Source organism: Dipodomys merriami, unplaced genomic scaffold, assembly GCF_024711535.1.
Source record: "Dipodomys merriami isolate MVZ:Mamm:240054 unplaced genomic scaffold, mDipMer1.0.p SCAF_59, whole genome shotgun sequence".
Taxonomy (NCBI): domain Eukaryota; kingdom Metazoa; phylum Chordata; class Mammalia; order Rodentia; family Heteromyidae; genus Dipodomys; species Dipodomys merriami.
In genome coordinates, this window is record NW_027206168.1 from 7349584 (window position 1) to 7367583 (window position 18000).

The 18000-nt window shown below is 45.6% G+C and overlaps 2 protein-coding genes and 1 non-coding gene across 6 annotated transcripts in view; all 3 read left to right on the plus strand.

Annotated features, from left to right (window-relative positions):
• Shpk (sedoheptulokinase) overlaps positions 1–9257 on the plus strand; it is a 37537-nt gene extending 28280 nt beyond the window's left edge. Inside the window, exons 7-8 of one of the 4 annotated variants that reach the window (XR_011367746.1) lie at positions 280–2888; positions 3569–9257. Coding sequence is in view for 1 of the 4 variants with exons in the window: in XM_070001764.1 (XP_069857865.1) it covers positions 280–692 (413 nt within the window). In the remaining 3 variants the exon portion in view is untranslated. Of the gene's footprint in view, positions 1–279 lie in introns of all 4 variants that reach the window. The other 3 variants (XR_011367747.1, XR_011367748.1, XM_070001764.1) reach the window with 3 other exon arrangements.
• Positions 1–18000, plus strand: part of Trpv1 (transient receptor potential cation channel subfamily V member 1) — a 68738-nt gene that overhangs the window by 7073 nt on the left and 43665 nt on the right. The window lies entirely within an intron of this gene.
• LOC138813355 (U6 spliceosomal RNA) lies at positions 8732–8838 on the plus strand. The gene has a single exon (XR_011367756.1). It is a non-coding gene; the product is annotated as a U6 spliceosomal RNA (small nuclear RNA).

The following is an 18000-nucleotide window of genomic DNA, read 5'->3' on the forward strand; positions in this document are numbered from 1 at the left end:
CTGCAGTCTTACATCTGTGTGATAGTTCAGTGCTCATTTTAGGGTCAAGTCTCATTGCAAGATGATGAGACATCTGCCTGTAGATATTTGAGGCTGGGGCTGCAAGTGAGAAGCTGGATGGGGCATAGGAAGACTTTGTGAGTCTCTGAACCTGGAAGCTTCTGGCTACAGTGTGAGGAAAAGCAGTAGATTTCTCTCTGCCTGGTAGGCCCTCTAAACAGTCTCATCCTTCATCCAGGAGCTGCAGGAGCTCACACAGATCTTCCCTGTTTTTAACAGGTTTGGAGGTAGAAGAATCTTCTGTGTATTCGCATATGATCCAGGCAGCTGCACAGCAGAAAGATACCTGCCTAACTATAATCCCAACAGTGTTGGGAGAGCGGCACCTGCCGGACCAGTTGGCCTCTGTGACTAGAATCTCCTCCTCTGACCTCTCTTTGGGACATGTGACCCGGGCCCTGTGCAGAGGCATTGTTCAGAACCTTCACTCCATGCTCCCCTTCCAGCAGCTCAAGGAGTGGGGTGTGAAACGAATACTGGGGAGTGGCAGTGCACTGTCCAGAAACGAGGTGCTGAAGCAGGAGGTGCAGCGCGCCATCCCGCTTCCCGTGTCCTTTGGGCAGGATGTGGATGCTGCGGTGGGAGCAGCTCTGGTAGTGCTCCGGAGAAACCTCGGCCAGAAGGAGTCTTAGTCCCTACATTTGGGCTTAAGGAAGGCTATGTTTTTCCTAGTTAATATTCCTGACATGAGCCGTGAGCTAGCCTTTTACTAGGCAGCTTTTAAAATGTACTTGATTTCAGAGATCTGACGTTTGGAGAAGCGGGGCTGGGGTGGGGGTAGGGGGAAGCGGGCAATCTGGCTTGTGCATTGTATAATGCCCTTAGAATTACTTTGGAACATGACAAGACAGGCACATATACTACCCCTGGCTTGTATTGTTAATTTTGTATGGCCCATAAGTGATCTTATAAATATCCAAATAGCCCTTGGTAGACAAAAGATTCCTTGCCCTGTTAGTGCACACTCTAATCATGAAGTTGGGAGCCATCAACCAGTTCACAAACTAGTGCCTTCCAAAGAGCCATCTGAAGCTGGTTACAAATATAAATATGTGTGTGGGAGGGGGAAAAGGAGAGCACATCTTTCCTGGTTAGCAGCCTTATCTGTGATTCACCTGGATATAGAAAATAAATCTGAGTCTGGTGGCTCCAATTAAGCAAAGACAACTTGTTTTTTTTATTTTTATCCAGCTTTTGAAATGGTTTAGACACATGAGGCACAAATTTGTTAGAAAAGTCATTTTCTACTAGATGGTACCAAGTGGCTGAGACCCCTTTCTGACTCTTACTATCTCTAAGTTAGCCAGGAAGTGGCTGACCCAAGCACAATGAATGAGACTGGCTCAGATGAAGCAGGAGAGGCCTGTGCCAGTCTTCTTGCCATGTACACTCACCTCCAGGAAAGCATGCTTCTCTGAGGCTGCCCCAAATGCCACCAACAACTGTGTTAAAACACATCCCAGGGAAGAATGGACAGATGGCCTGACCAACAAAGGGGACTGAAGCTCTGTGGACAGCACCATTCTGGATATTACTCCAAAGAAGTTGACAAGGTACTAGCACGATCCTTTTCCTGAAATTTTAGTAGTGTTTTTGTCCCTGACATTACAAGGTAACCATGTTAATCAGAGAAAACCCTGAGCTTATCCCCAAGCCTCATTCTGTGAGGTCTCACTTGCATGGAGAATAAATTGCTTCTCCTCCTGGGCATGTGGGTAACTCTCATGGTATTCATGTCAATAACTTCCTTTCACCTCACTGGCAGAAGCAATGAGTAGTTTGTGACTTCAGGCCAGAGAAAATGAGCCCTGAGAGCTATGCTCTGCTTACTATCTCCCAATGGTGCCAAGCACATGTGCAAGAGATCCTTAGTTGACATGTTTGAATTTGGCAAGGATTGGCCCTGTGGTAGAGCAAACGCATGGTCTGGAAAGGGGAGAGGTCCTGCATCATGCTGCACAGGCTAGAGTATTAGGACTTCTGTTCAGAGCAGCACCCTGAGCCTGCCTTCCTGAGGTCGGAGAGGTTGTCTGTCCTCAGACAGACAAGGCTATTTGAGGTCCCTCTGTCTTTTTTTCTTCCTGAGGACTTCCTTGATGAAAGAGATCTGATTCTACTGCCTGAGTGACCTGCACCCACTTGTGGTGAGCACTTGGATCAGGCTTTTCCACAGAACAGCCCACAAGGGTCCATACCACCATGCTAGCCTGCCATCCAGGCTCTGTTGCTAGGCTATAGCATGTACCCTTCCCAGAGCAGACAGGTATATGTTTTATTAAAAGTGTTAGAATCTGGAAAAAAAAAAGAGCTTTATTCAGTATCTGAAATATAACCAGAATCCCTAGGCAAATTTATTTAAGGATTTCTGGCAATCATAACTGGTTAAAAAAAATTTTTAATTGTGAAAATGCCATACAGAGGGGTTACAATTACATGGGCAAGGTAATGAGTACATTTCGTATCAAGCATTGTTGCCTCCTTTGTTTCCCCTTCCTATCCCTTCCCATATCTCCCCACATTCCCCCTCTCCCCCTGGCTGGTTAAATGTTTATAGAGACAACCTGACTGCTTCCCAAAGTCATGGGTGTTGAGTGCTTCAAATCTAGGCCTGCCAGAACCTGGGGTCCTTTGGGAATTGGAGAATAGATGCTATGATAGTGACCCTTTTGTGACAGCATTGCAAGACTTGCCCTTCAAACCACAGAAAGACTTTAGGATGCTCTTGGGCCTACAGGGATGTCAACATGGGCAGCATGTTCCTGCTGAGCCAGGAATACTCAGAAAACAGTCACCCACATTCCCAGGAGGAAAGAATTGATTCTTCACAGGTAATATCTAACCAAACCTTGGAGAGTGTCAGTCTAGTGACTGCATGTTTGTAAGTACATTTTTTTATAGTGAGAACTAACCTAAACTCTACTTATTTGAACTCATTTGATCTTTACAAGAATCCTAGGAGGTAAGTATTGTTGTCTCCATTTCACAGATGGGGAAACTGACACACAAAATTTATCTGAGGGTGCAATGTTAGGAGTCAACCCTTAGAGCTAGTTTCTGGCATTCTAGGTAGAGGGGCTAGGCTGAGTGAATGTGTGGGCATGCCTAGGGTGGGGCACATTGTCTGGAGTAACTGAGTCAGAGAGCAAATGAAAGAGGTCATAGGGGCTGAGGTTATAAGTGTTGGCCAGACTCTGAGGGTCTTGGCTGCCAGGCTGAGTGGTTTGCATGGCTTCTGAAATTAGGAATGAGGCTGGTGTTATGGGGTGCAGAAGCCTAATAGAGGATGCTATAAAATGGCCTAGGAAGACAAGTGCAACCTAGCCTTTCCTGGCTAGAGGTTTCCAGCTTGTCCCTTCCCCTGCCACATACATGTCTTTGACTTTAGACTGTATCCAAATAGTGTTGATGTGGCTTTTCTATTCTCCGTTTTTGTTTTCAAGTGGACTGAAAGTTCCTTGAGGACAAGGTCCCTGTTAACTGTTCTCTTTTCCATTTCCTTACCACATAGGCTGCTTCTTGTGTTTGAACATCCTCTTCACATAGCAGAATTATCTACCGGGTCACCAGCCCTGCCTAAAGGTGTTCTACCTGACACAGGAGTCTGTTTGGTAGCCTAAGACATTGGATTTCAGCTGCAGCTGAAGTCTTGCACCTTGAATCAGCCCTTGTTGCTGGTACTCAACACCTGGTCTGATAGGCGCATGTGCCCCACTCTGCCTGGTGTCAGTAGGTCTGTGCAGCTGCCCTCCTCCTTCATCTATTGTGGGTACTCTTAGGGCTTAAACCCTCTTATTCACCCTATTGTATCATTGCTGGAGGCAAGGGTCTCACCTGACCTCTCATCTCAGCCAAGAATAGATGGCCAGGACAAGTGTGTGACAGCAAGATATTCTCATTATAGAGATACTTGCTTGACTGACTTCATGAGACATTAAGCAAATGTTTTTTTTTTCATTAAAAAACAATTAGTCACAACCTCCAGCTAATGGCCGGATATAGCTCAGAAGTCAGCAGATGTTCTGAGAACAATAATCCTTCCTGCCTGCCTGGGACTTTACCAGATCCCAGAGTGCTTTCACAACCACTATCCTTATTAATCCCCAGAAAAGCCCTGTGAAGCAAGCAGGGCAGGTGCTTTTGCCTGCTTTATGGATAAGGAAGCCTCAGAGGTATGGCTGCCAGGCAGGTTCATATGGCTGGCATTTGGCACAGCTGGGCCTTTTAAGTCCTTATCCATTCACTACCCATCCCAACCCTGTGGCTGCCGTCCTCCCTCTTGTTCCTGGTCTCTGCCTGAGACACAGCTTTGTAGACAGGGCTCCAGATTTCTGCTTCCCTTAGCTAGGATGGCCAGCTCCATCTCCTCCTGGTGTCTTCCCCATGAGTTAGTTTTTCACACTGACATGGGTACTTGCTAACACTCATGAATAGGTGAAATGAAAATGGGAAATAGTTATCCTCCAGTTTTACTGATACCTGGATTTGGGACCCCCTTTAAGCCATTTAAAATCTGAGAAGCAAAACATAAAAGTCAGGAAGTTAAAGCCTTAGTACGAAATTTATCAAGTCAAGTTGGGAGATGTAGAGCAGTCATTGAGCAGATAACAGCACTTGTACAGCCCCCTTAGTGTTCTCTCAGGCCGAGGTTGACTCTGCTCATGCCTGCCAGGCTCCCCTGAGATGTCACACTGTTGATCCCTAGTGTTAGAAATCAAGCTTTTATGGACATGGAAATTTGATAAACTGACATGTTGAAACCCCTTTGTACATCTACTTAAGATCAAGAACTCAGCTTAATTGAGTTGCACTCTGGTCATAGCACTTAAAGAGAAAGCTGTGGTATTTGGTGACCTTTTTGGCTTTAGCATCTGCCATATCTGTTTTGGCCCAACAAGCAGTTGAGCTTTTCTACACTGCCTCTGATCCCCATTGGTCAGGAGCTTAGAAAAATACCCACCCAGAAGTGAGCATTTGAATATGATTGACAGGTTGGGTACAGTGGCCAATCAGAGGCAGAGATTGGGAGACTATCTTAACCAACAGCAAATTAAATGTGGACTATGCCTATGATCCTTAGCTATGTGGGAGGCATAGGTACAAGGATGGTGGCTTGAGGCTGGCTGAGAAAAAACAAGGCTTTACCTGAAAAGTAATAAAAGCAAAAAGGGTGAGGCTCATACCTCTAATACTAGCTACTCAGGAAGCTGAGATAGGATGGTTGAGGTCTGATGTCAGCCCAGGCAGATTCTTCACTCCAATTAACCAGAAAAAGATGAAAACTGAGAGAAAAAAGAGCCTGGCTAGGCAATCAAGGGAAGCGCAACCCTCCCTCCTAGAATTTCTGTATCCCTTACCACAGCCTTGAGCAGTCCTGTAATACATTCCTCTAGACATCATATCATCATGGCCTTTGGCAGTCATGCATGCAAGACCCTGGCCATCACATCACAGTCCATTGCCTCTAGAAAACTAGAATGTAAACAGTGAGCTGATTGGACCCTAGAGGTATGCTCCAAAATAGGCACCCAGTAAGAGGGGCTAAAGAATTTATGGAGAACTTGTGCGGGTATATATGTGGAGCTTCTGACTCTGAGGACTGATGGCTCCAGTGATCTCAAGGGCCACATAGTTTTCTTATAAAAATATATGAACAGCTGTACAATGTACCCCAGAGAGTGCCCTTTCTTAGGACCCTTCCTATCTAGCTCTGTTTTTTATCTTTTTCTTCAATAAATCTTTGCTATTTTACTTCTTGGCATGTTCATTGATTCATTCTTTGAGTCAGAGTCAATGGATCTGATCCCAGTTTTGTAGTATTTCAATATCAGTGGAGTGCTATGCTGTGAGTGAAAATGCTGAGCAAGAGCACCAGGCCTTAGCTGGGTGCTGGTGGCTCATGCCTGTAATCCTGATTACTCAGGAGGCTGAGATCTGAGGACTGTGGTTCAAAGCCAGCCCGGCAGGAAAGTGCATGAGACTCTTATCTCCAATAAGCCACCAGAAAACCAGAAGTGGCTCTGAGGCTCAAGTGGTAGAGCTCTTGCCTTGAGCTGAAGAGCTGAGGGACAGTGCCCATGCCCAGAGTTCAAACCCCATGACCGACAAAAAAAAAAAAAAAAAAGCACCAGGCCTTGAGTTTATCCTTAGTACTATGTGGAGCACATGGGCAGCAAAGATGGCGCTGGGAGGGGGTTGAGTGGGCAGAACCTAATTTACTGTAGAGCACATGGGCAGCCAAGATGGCGCTGGGAAAGAATAGAATGGGCAGAGCCCAATTGATCTTCTGATCAGTACCTAACCAGCCCGTGAAGGCTCAGGTGAATGATAGGGTGTGCCTTGACAGTGATTGGTTCCTTTTCCTCCCTTACCATACCACCCACCCTTTTTGTCTTTAAAAGGGGCTGCTCTCTGTTAATAAACGAGTTTTTCTACCTGCTGGATTTGGCTCCCCGCTGTGTCTGATTGTCTCCTGGGCTGAGGGAGGCTGGGGAACGGGTGAGCGCCGCACTTACCTTTCCTTGGACCCTGTCTGTCTTTTGTGGGACGGACAAAGACCCAACAGTACTATTACACACACATACAAACACAAAGTCAGAAGGGTTGGAGACATGGCTCAACTGATAGAGCTGATCCAAGAACACCATTTCAAATTATGCCCCCCCAACCCAGAAAACTGCCCAGATTGCTGATAGGGCTTGTCCTTGTACCGTATTGTGAGTTATAGTACAATCACTCAGTAGCACAAGTGCTGCTCAGATAGAGCCATACCAATAGACAGTTTCTGCTTGCAGCATAAGGCAAGGGACACTGTTAGACTCAAAGAAGGATAAGTGTCATAATAGCTTCTCTTGTCCTAGAGCGCTATTTAGGATCTGCATTTAGGATCCAAAGTAAGATCACAACAATTAGAGAAGTAAAATCTCAATTCAAGCATTAGGAAGCTCCCAAGGACACCAGTACAGTTGTCCCTGTCTTGGGGAAGGTCACATAGCTTGTTAAATGTCCCATTTCCATATCTGTAAAATGGGATAAAATAGTACTCATGAACATTTTGTGAGTCCAATGAGATGCTGTGAATAAAGTGCTGAACCCAACCTGGCATATTCCATATATTCAGTAAATAGTCACAGCCATTGTTGTTGCTGCCATTGTGATTACAGGTGCCACTTGTTCTAGGAAGTAGGAGGTGACGCTGAGCTAGCTATAGGAGTGTGGAGGTGGGAACTTTCTGCCCTGCCCATGACAAGGGAGGGTGTTGGAGAAGGTGTACTCAAATAGTATAATCCTGGTATTTATAGATCCCACTTGACACCTGAAGTTGAGCTAAGCAAGTTGATGGGATAAATGGTATAAGCAGATTGGGCAGAAAGATGGCAGTGGAAGAGTATGGAAGCAGTGTGGTGAGTGTGGCTTGGAAAGGGAGCCCAGTGATAGAAAAGGCTATGAGATCCAGGTGTAAATTTGGAGGCTGAGGTCTTCTTTAGCAATGGAGGGGATCACTGAGAGGCCAGGGTCTATGATCAGATGATGGTCAAGAGATGAGGGTGGAGAAGTCTGTACAAGGGACAGGAGGCATGTTTGATCATTAGGTAAGAAGGGGCTGTCAAGTCAAAGGAGGGATGGATATGAGGCCTGTAGCCCAGACAAGACGGAGAAGAGGAGGTTGGAGATAACAGGGAACATGGAATTTGGTGGCCAAAGTGTCGCTACCGCCTCGACCAGCAAGGAAGACGCGACACCGGACTCTTCTCTCTGCAGTTTATTCAGGACCTTTGAGTAATCTTCTGACCCCAACCCCGGGGAGAATTCCCCACAGCCTTAAGTACCCGCTGGGTAGCCAACCCTGATACGCCACGTGGGAACCACCAATAGGTTCAGGTGCGCGGAAGCAAGCCAGATTCTTTGCCTTAGCCATATAAGGAGTTGTTTACCACGAGAGCACTCGCCATCGGGAAGGCGGAGGGCGGAAGCTGGCGCCATCTTCCAGGTGCGGCCTCTCCCAGCTCTCTACACCAAAGGAAAGTTGGTTTCTCTACAGTCAGGAGTTGCTCAGGGGGAACTGAATGTGGATGGAAGAGGAATTTAACTGAGATGCTGAGGAAAAGGCTTTGCTATTTTTACCTGAAGATTCTGAATATCAGGGAGGAAGCTCAGAGAAAAGGTTGGATTGGACTCCAGGAATGGAGTCCCTGGGTTAGAAATGTCAGAGGGGTCATAGGGAGGAGTGTTTCCTGGAGGGTATATGTGGTAGAAGGAGTTAGGAAAGAGGATTGGGTGGGTACCTGGGTATTCCTGTGTTTACCAGAAGGACGTGATGAGGAAGGGCAGCCATGGAAACAGAGGGAACTGCCAGAGGAGAAGGACCAGGATGGTGGATCACATACAAAGCCAAGTACATCTGACAGATACTATTAGCACCTAAAACTCTGTTATAGGGGTTATATAAGGTTTTATGTGCTTTCTCTCTCCTCCCCTTCCCCCTCCTCTTCCTCCTTCCCCTACCCCTCCCTCTCCCTCTCCTTCTCCTCCTCCTCCTTCCTGGTTCAGGGGCTTGAACTCCCAGCCTGGGCACTATCCCTGAGCTTCTTTTGCTCAAGGCAAACACTTTACCACTTGAGCCACAGCACCACTTCCAGCTTTTCTGAGTAGTTTATTGTAGATAACAGTCTCAGTGCTGGCTTCAGCAGCACATATACTAACATTGGAATGATACAGAGAAGATTAGCGTGGCCCCTGAACAAGGATGACATGCAAATTCGTGAAGTGTTCCATATTTTTGAATGACATTGCCCCATTTGTTAGGAAATGGAAAGACTTGGAAAAAAATGTATTAAGTGAAGTAAGCCAGGCCCAAAGAAACATAGGTCCCATGGTTTCCCTTATTTGCAATAATTAGTATATGTCTGAGTCAAGCAGAACAGTTCAGATAAATTGGTGTTAGGTGAAATGAACCCCAAGATAAGTTTTCAAATGTTTATTCTTTCTTGCGATTGTTTCTAACGTATTTATAAGATGATTTCTTTGTTGCTTTGTATGTCCCTCCCCCACGGTATAACCCCTGCTTTCATTGTATTTGATGTTGGTATAATTTGTGGAAGGGAAGGGCAAAAACAAAACATTTAACTAGGGATAGAGATGGACCCATTGCAACAATGAGATATACAAATCGTTATGTTGAAAAATGAACTTTACAACTTTGGTGGGGGAGGAGGGGTGGGGGTGGGGAGGAAGATGGGAAGGGATGGGAAGGGGAAACAAAGGAGGAGGCAACAATGCTTGATAAGCAATGTTCTCATTACCTTGCCCATGTAATTGTAACCCCTCTGTACAGTATTTTCACAATAAAAAAAAATCTAAAGAAAAAAAAAGTCTCAACCAATGAGATGTACAAGATATTATGTGGAAAATGAACTTTACAACTTTGGCGCGGCAACAGCAGGGGCGGTGAGGGGGGGTGAGATGGGAAGGGATGGGAAGGGTGTTAGGTTTTTAAAAAGAGTAGCCGAGTAAGAACAGCACCAGGCATGTGGTATTCAGGTAAGGGGTAGGTTTATTCATCGTTCTGGCTGGCACCAGGCCATCTTGGTCCTCCACGCGGTGGGGAAAGGCCTGGGAAAGAGAGAGAAAATAGCTAGAAAAGAGAGAAAAGAGCTAGAAAAGAGAAGGGAGCTGGAAAAGAGAAGAGAAGGAAAGAGCTGAGAAAGAGCTAGAAAAGAACAGAGAGAGCTGAGAAAAGAACCTAGAAAGAGCTAGAAAAGAGAGCATCTGGGAAAGGTGGGAAAGAGAGAGCTAGGAAAGAGAAGGGAGCTGGGAAAGAGAAGAGAAGGAAAGAGCTGAGAAAGAGTTAGAAAAGAGCAGAGAGAGGGCGTCTGGGCCTGGGCTAGGCCTTATCTAGGGTATGGGTGGAGAAAGGTGTGGCCACATCAAATTCAGATGTGACCTCATTGGATGCAGATGTGACCTCTTCCAGGTGTCCCAGTTGCCTAGGTAACGCAGGTACTGGGTGGTGACTTTGCTGGGAGGAGGGTGGAGTCTGCTAGTCACCCAGGAGCGGACCTTACAAAGGGGAAACAAAGGAGGAGGCAACAATGCTTGATAAGAAATGCACTCATTACCTTGCCAACATAATTGTAACCCCTCTGTACGGTATTTTCACAATTAAAAAAAAAAGAATTAAGAAACTCAAAAGAGTCTCACAGAGTTTCCTGCCTGGTCTGACTTCAAACTGTGATCCTCAGATCTCAGCCTCTTGAGCCATGAGCCACCAGCACCCGCCTGTGCTATCTTTTTTACTACAGGCAAAATTCACCACCTTTGATGCTAAGGGAATGGCTCTGGAGAAGTGCCAGCCAGCTCTTTCTTGGACATTGTTCTGGCCCATGTACTTGGAAGGGAAATGATCCCAAAGGACTTGTGAATCAAGGGAGCACTGTTGATGAAGCTGCACGGAAGGAAGGCAAATCAGCTCTGGCCTCTTAGCCTGTAATCTTGGGTAGAAACATGCTTTCAACATCTGTCATAAAACACCAGATTGAGTCACAAGGCCAGAATGCTTATATTCTGTGAGCCCCTTAGGAGTAAACCAAGCTAAAACAAGGGGTTTTGGAGGTGACCACACACCTGATAAAGACAAGGGGGAATTGTTACTGAGAAAAAAATCTAAATAGGGCCTCTGCATTCACTTTTTCTTTGTTAACTTAAAAATCATTAACTTTAGAGGTCATACAGCTGAGCAAGGCATTATTAGCTTCCAACTAGTTGGAGATAACACCATGGATGAGTGGGTTATAATAACATCTGCTTGTAGAAACTTGAATCCACTTTTGCTGAAAACAACAACCAACAGAGCTGGGTACAGGTGGCTCAAGCCTGTAATCCTAGCTACTGAAGAGACTGAGATCTGAGGCTACAGATAAGAGGCTCTTATCTCCAATTAACCAGAAAACAAGCTAGAAGTGGAGCTGTGGTTTAAGTGCTAGCATGCCTGCCATGAGCAAAAAAGCTAAGGGAAAGAGTCCAGGCCCTGAGTTCAAGGCTCAGTACTGGGACAACAACAACAACAACAAAATTCCTCACTTGAATCAGTAGATGTCTGATACTTCATTTGATACCTGGTAGAGGACTAAAATGGCTTAAAAGACCCATATTGTATTTGTCTTCTTTTCTGTCTTCACCCAAACTAGATACTACTCAGTAGACATTTTGATCATTTGAAACATGTTTTACTCAATACCACAACACAGGGTTAACTTGGTATAGGAGCTGTTGGCATGGGTATACCCCACCATTGTGTTTTCTTAGCAGCCCGAGCACTGACCATTTTTTAACCTCATCATAAGGCCAGGACACGTATGCAAGCTTGTGTGGCACCTGCTATAACTCAGCATCTCCTAAATGGAGTTGACAGCCCATGAGCCCTGGTACAGGGCCAGGATGGTCAAACATAAGAAGGAAATTAGTTTCTGAAACTGTGCTCATGACCAAATTACCAAACCTCAGCCTACCCTAAAAAATCAATGAAAGCTTTTCTTTTTTTTTTTTTTCCCCAGTGAGCAGCAGCCTGATTCCTCTTCTGCCCACTACTGTATCCTTTCAGCTTGAGCTGAAGTCTGCCAGCACAGGCTGAAAACCAGCAAAGGAGTCTGTCCTGTCTTGTTTCTAATATGTGACTTGATCTATTTCTACTGTTCCCATGCCATAAGATCCTGCCATCTGGTATCAGCAAGTCTTTTATAGATTATAGATTCCAATTCTAGGCAGACAGGGTGTCCAAAAGAATCAAAAGGCAGGGGCAGGGATAAATATGTACACACCTGTGCTCCCAACAGCATTAGTCACCATAGCCAACAGGCGGGAGCAACCCAGGTGTCATCATCCAATGAATGGAGAAACTGAATTTGGTACACATACCATGAAATGTTGTCCAGCCTTAAAAGGGAGGCGGCTTGACACATGCTACAACATGGATGAACCTTGAGGACTTCATGCTAAGTGAAGAAAGCCAATTCCAAAAGACAAACACTATGTGATTCTGCATGCAGGAGGTACTTAGATTGTTAAATTCATAAAGACAGTAGAATTGGGGTTGCCAGAAGCTGGGGGAATGAAAAGTGGGGAATTGTAGTTTAATGGGAATAGAGTTTCAGTTTGAGAAGATGAAACAGTTCTGGAGATGGATGATGGTAAATGTAAAAATTAATGCTTCTGTTAAGGAAATGAACCCTAAGATATGTATTCAAATGTTTTTTTTTCTTTCATGTGATTGTTTCTAACACATTTATAAGATTATTTCTTTGTTGCTTTGTATGTCCCTCCCCCACAGTATAACCCCTGCTTTTACTGTATTTGATGTCAGTATAATTTGTGGAGGGGAAGGGGAAAAATCGTTTAACTAGGGATACAGGTGGACCCATTGCAACAATGAGATGTACAAGTCGTTATGTTGAAAATGAACTTTACAACTTTAGTGGGGGCGAGGATTGAGTGGGGGGGGCAGGGAGGGGGGAGGATGGGAAGGGATGGGAAGGGGAAACAAAGAGGAGGCTACAATGCTTGATAAGAAATGTACTCATTATCTTACCCATGTAATTGTAACCCCTCTGTACAGTATTTTCACAATTAAAAAAAAAAACCAAGCCAAAAAAAAAATTAATGCTTCTGAACTATGTGCTTAAGAATAGTTAGGAAGCACTGGTGGCTCACACCTGTAATCCTAGCTACTCAGGAAGCTAAGATCTGAGGATCACTGTTTGAAGCCAGCCCAGGCAGGAAAGTCTGTGAGACTCTTATCTGCAATGAATTAATCAAAAAGGAAAGAAGAAAGAAAAGAAAGAAGGAAAGAAAGAAAAGAAAACCAGAAGTGGTGCTGTGGCTCAAGTGGTAGAGCACTAGGCCTTGAGTGCAAAGAAGCTCAGGAACAGCAAGTGCCCAGGCCCTGATTTCAAGCCCCAGGACTGCCAAAAAAAAAAAAAAAAGGTTAAGATGGTAAATTTTAGGTTATATGTGTGTGTGTGTGTGTGTGTGTGTGTGTGTGTGTGTGTGTGTGTGTGTGTGTGTGTGTGTGTGTGTGTGTGTGTGTGTGTATGCTAGTACAATTAATAAATAATAATCTTTGTACCAGCACTGGGGCTTGAACTGAGCCTGGAAGCTCTCTCTTAGCTTTTCTGCTTAAGGCTGGTACTCTGACACTTGAGCCAGAGCTCCACATCTGGCTTTTTGATAGTTAATTGAAGATAAGAGTTTCAAGGAGTTTTCTGTATTGACTTTAAACCTCAATCCCCAGATTTTAACCTCTTGAGTAACCAGAGTTATAGTTACGAATTTAGAAACATCAGTTGACGCTAAAATGGCACATGCAACAGAAACAAGGGTCTAAGCAAGAAGTGTGGCATGGCATGGTGTCCTGAGCCCAGCTTTCACATCCAGACCTGCAGTGTGGCCTGGTCAATGGTCTAATTGCTTAGTGTCACAGATTTCTCACCTGTAAAATGGGTGTGACAGTTTCTGCCTGCCCACTACCAAGGGTTGTTGTAGGGCCTGGAAGAGTGGATTTAGGAAAGCTCATTGTTAACTGTTCTGCTGAACCAATGGGAAAGGCTACATTCATTTTTTCTTTGTGATTACTAGGGATTTAACCCAGGGCCTGAAGTTAGCTAGGCAAGCACTCACATTTGAGGTGTGCTTCCAGCCATTTTGTTTTTGTTTTATTTTTTGACACAGGTTCTCATTAATGTGTGTGTGTGTGTGTGTGTGTGTGTGTGTGTGTGTGTGTGTGTGTGTTGGTACTGGGGCTTGCACTCAGGGCCTGGGTGTTGTCCCTTATCTTTTCTGCTCAAGGCTGGTGCTTTACCATGTGAGCCTCACTTCCACCTCTGGTTTTTTAGTGGTTAAGTGGAGATAAAAGTCTCAGCCTTAAAAGGGGGGAGGTTTGTTGTTGTTGTTTTTTGTTGGTCATGGGGCTTGAACTCTGGGCCTGGGTGTTAACCCTCAGCTCTTCAGCTCAAGGCAAGTACTCTACCACATGAATCACAGTGCCACTTCTGGTTTTCTGGTGGCTTTACTGAAGATAAGAATCTCATGAGTTGGGTGTTGGTGGCTCATGCCTATAATCCTAGCTACTCTGGAGGCTGAGATCTGAGGATCACGGCTCAAAGCCAGCCTGAGAAGGAAACTCTGTGAGACTCTTATCTCCAATAAACCACCCAGAAAACCTGAAGTATTGCTGTCAAGTGGTAGAGAGCTCACTTTGAGCTGAAGAGCTGAGGGATAGTGCCCAAGCCCAGAGTTCAAGCCCTAGGACAGACAAAAAAAAAAGTCTCATGGACTTTTCTGCCTGGGCTGACTTTGAACCATGATCCTCAGATCTCAGCCTCCTGCATAGCTAGGATTACAGGCGTGAGCCACCAGTGCCCGGATAGCCAGGAGGTTTGACACATGCTATGACATGGATGAGGACATCATGTTAAATGAAGAAAACCAGTTTAAAAAAGACAAATACTATGCCATTCTGCTAAAAGGATATACATAGATTGTCAATTTAATAAAGACAGAAAATAGAAGAGCAGTTGCCAGAGGCCAGCCCAGTACTGCTTCTCAGGTCTCAGCCTCTTGAGTAGTTAACATAATGAAAGCCTCTTGCACCAGCTGAGGCTCACTAACTTTGCCTGGGCTGTCCTTGAACTTGTGAGGGAGTTGCCCTTGCCTTAGATCAGGTCATAGCTTTCAGCTGTTCCAGGAGGGGCTACAATGCTTTCTTGCACAGCCTGCTTGCCTCTGGCTGGTCCAACCCATGGCTTGTTGAAGTCTTGTCAGGTTTGTCTGGCAGCTTCTCTTATGGCTTCTCCAGAATGCTTTGGGATATGGCCCATAGGAATATTCAGAAAAACCATAGCTTTTCTCAGGTAAGTTTGGGAAAGAATGAACTCCCAGTTCTATTTATCCATTGTAGTGATGAATGGCCTTGCCTCCTGTCCATTGAAGAGCGTACTAGAGGAGAAAATAAGTACTCATCATTTCTTTTTTATTTTTTTAATTTTTATTTTTCATTGGTCATGGGGCCTGAACTCGGCTTAGATGCTGTTCCTCAGCTCTTCAGCTCAAGGCTAGTGCTCTACCACTTGAGCCACAGCGCCACTTCCAGCTTTTCTGCTTATGTGGTGCTGAGAAATTGAGGCAAGCGCTCTACCACTGAGCCACATTCCCAGCCCTCATCATTGCCTTTTAAAAAATTATCTTTAAGTAGCTTTAGAGAGGGTTTCAATTCAACATGTTAGTTTATACCCATAATTTTCTGTTTTGTGGTTCACTGAGTAACCTTGGTTGAGAAAAGCGAGGACCTGGCAGGCCTAGAATAACCCCAACCCTAGTCTCCATCCAGGGTTGCACACACAAGAAAGCAGAGGCCCAAGAGAGGCAAGAGTGAGGTCAAAGTTGTACTGGGCATCCAGGCAGGTCCCTAAGTTCCAGTCCAGGACACTGTGGGAGGTGACATGAGGGTCCTATTCCATCTTTATTTGGAAAGCAGGGTGGCTTTAGGATGCTGGAGTTGACATCTCTGGTTAGGACTCTTCAGACTTCCATGTGTCCCTGAGTTCCAGTCCAGGACACTGTGGGAGGTGACATGAGGGCTCTATTCCATCTTTATTTGGAAAGCAGGGTGGCTTTAGGATGCTGGAGTTGACATCTCTGGTTAGGACTCTCCAGACTTCCATGTGCAGCGAGATGGGTTTGGGGAGCTGAGATCTGAGGCTTAGCCTGAGATCCTCCATGCTGCTGGAAACTAAGTGCCCTGTGGCCTTGGCATAGCTGGAGGAGGAGCAGTGGCTAAGTGGTTTCTGAAAAACAGGGCAAAAATGATGGGAAAAAGCTTTGAGCTCCTCTGGGAATTGGAGCTGTGGAAACAGCAGCTGCTACCGTTGGTGGAAATGTTTCCTGCGCACCAGTGTGTGCCCACTGCCCAGCCTCACAGCAGGGCCCTGGGCGGGGCAAGGACCCTCACAGAGGGAGGTGGGGAGACCACTCTCCTCCCACACCAGCTTCATGCTTCCTTTAAGAACAGCCTCTCTGAGCTCACTGGTGCCCATCAGGTCTGAGGTGTGTATACATCTGTCTGGTAAGTCCTTTATCAGTTTGTTTGTTTGGTACCAGTGCAGATGTTCTTAGAGTGGCATTATGAGCGCTAACTATCACTTGTAACTTGTGTGACAATGGGCAGTTCACTTGGACTCTGAGGGTTTCACTAGGATGGCAGCCATGGCTGCTTCAGGGGTTGTGAGGCCTAGGTGACATTGCTCTGCACTCAGCTTGGCTACCCACGAGCCCTGGGTAAATGACAGTGTTTCATGTTATCAGTGTTTATGATCTTTGCTCCTGTAGCAGAAGTGAGGGAGCTGAGCTGCTGTGGAGGCTGGAGGTTTTGAGTATATTACTCTCTCCATTCAGAGGAGAGGCTCAGGGCTGGGCAGCAGCAATGCTGTGCTCTTGCCTTGGCTCTTACCTCTCCATTTTTGGATGTGCTCCTCTGTTCTTCATGCCTTACTTGGGAAGCCCCCATTTACCTGTCTTTCCTGAGGGGGTACCCAGATCAGATGAGGGGGTAGCAGTGATGGGACTGGGTCCTGGACCAGTGCTGTCCCACTCTCAAAGCCATATGCAGTGACAGGGAGGTGCATCCAGGTCCTGCAGGGATGGAGGCTCTGAGCAGAGAGGTGAGCAGGACCATACAGGGTAACCACCCTACCTCCCAGGAGGTGAAGATGGACCAGGTCAATCCAGATTTTTGTGGACAGTTTTTCAGAACTTAATATATCTTGATGATACAGAAACCAGAACCCTATTTATTTTATTATATATATATATATATATAATATATATATATATATATATTAATAGTTGTGGGGCTTGAAGTCTGGGCCTGGGCACCATCCCTGAGCTCTTCAGCTCAAGGCAAGCACTCTACCACTTGAGCCACAGCTTCACTTCGGTTTTTCTGGTAGTTAATTGGAGATACGAGTCTTAACAGACTTTCCAGGCTGGCTTTGAACTGCCATCCTCAGATCTCAGTCTCCTGAATAGTTAGGATGACAGGTGTGAGCCAAAGGGGGCCAGCTCAGAATCCATAGATAGATAACATGGTTGGAAATTCCTCTGATCACTGTGACAGGTGAGTCACTGTGGGACTTGTGAGTATGGTACATCCCAGGTCTGGTAGTGACAAACTATCTTGTCCTGTTCCTCTTTTCTCTCATAGCAAATGGCCTCTCAGCACTTGTCTCATTATCTCACCCTTAACTCTGGAAGAAGCTTGATTTCCAATAGGAAATTAGGTATAGCATGTGTAGTACCAATTCAGGGATTGTTGACTGACTGATAGTTGGTACATTGTGAGCTGCTTTCTGCTTACTGGGTTTAGTTGTTTGGTTGGAATTCTTTTAGTGGGCACTCTCTTGCTTGCATTCTACAAGCTGCTAGCAAGGGATTTATTTGTTCTTGAATTTACAGCCAACCTTACTCCAGGGAGAGTAAAGTATGGAAGGTGGCCTGAGCTTTATGTGTGATTTTATTTTTGGATTTTGAGCTTGAGATGCTTGGTGGCTCAGGAGAGTGTGATAGATCTGGTCCCAGGGGTGGAAGTGACTGGTCGAATCAATCCCCAGGCCCTACCCTGTAGTCTGGGACCAAGTTTAACATTTGAGAAAGAACCTGGAGCCTTCTGGAGATGATAGACCACCAGAGATACCCCAGGGGCAAGGCTGCTTGGGACCAGATCTAAGTTCTTCCTCTCATTGTGTGACTTGGACAAGTCAGACACCATTCTGGGCCACAACATCTACATCTAGGAAATATTGTGAGAATTGAGTGAATGCCAGACTGGCTATGTGGTTTACAAAAGCTTGCTTAGCAAGCCAGAGGTCGAGTTCAAACCCCAGTACTACAAAAAAA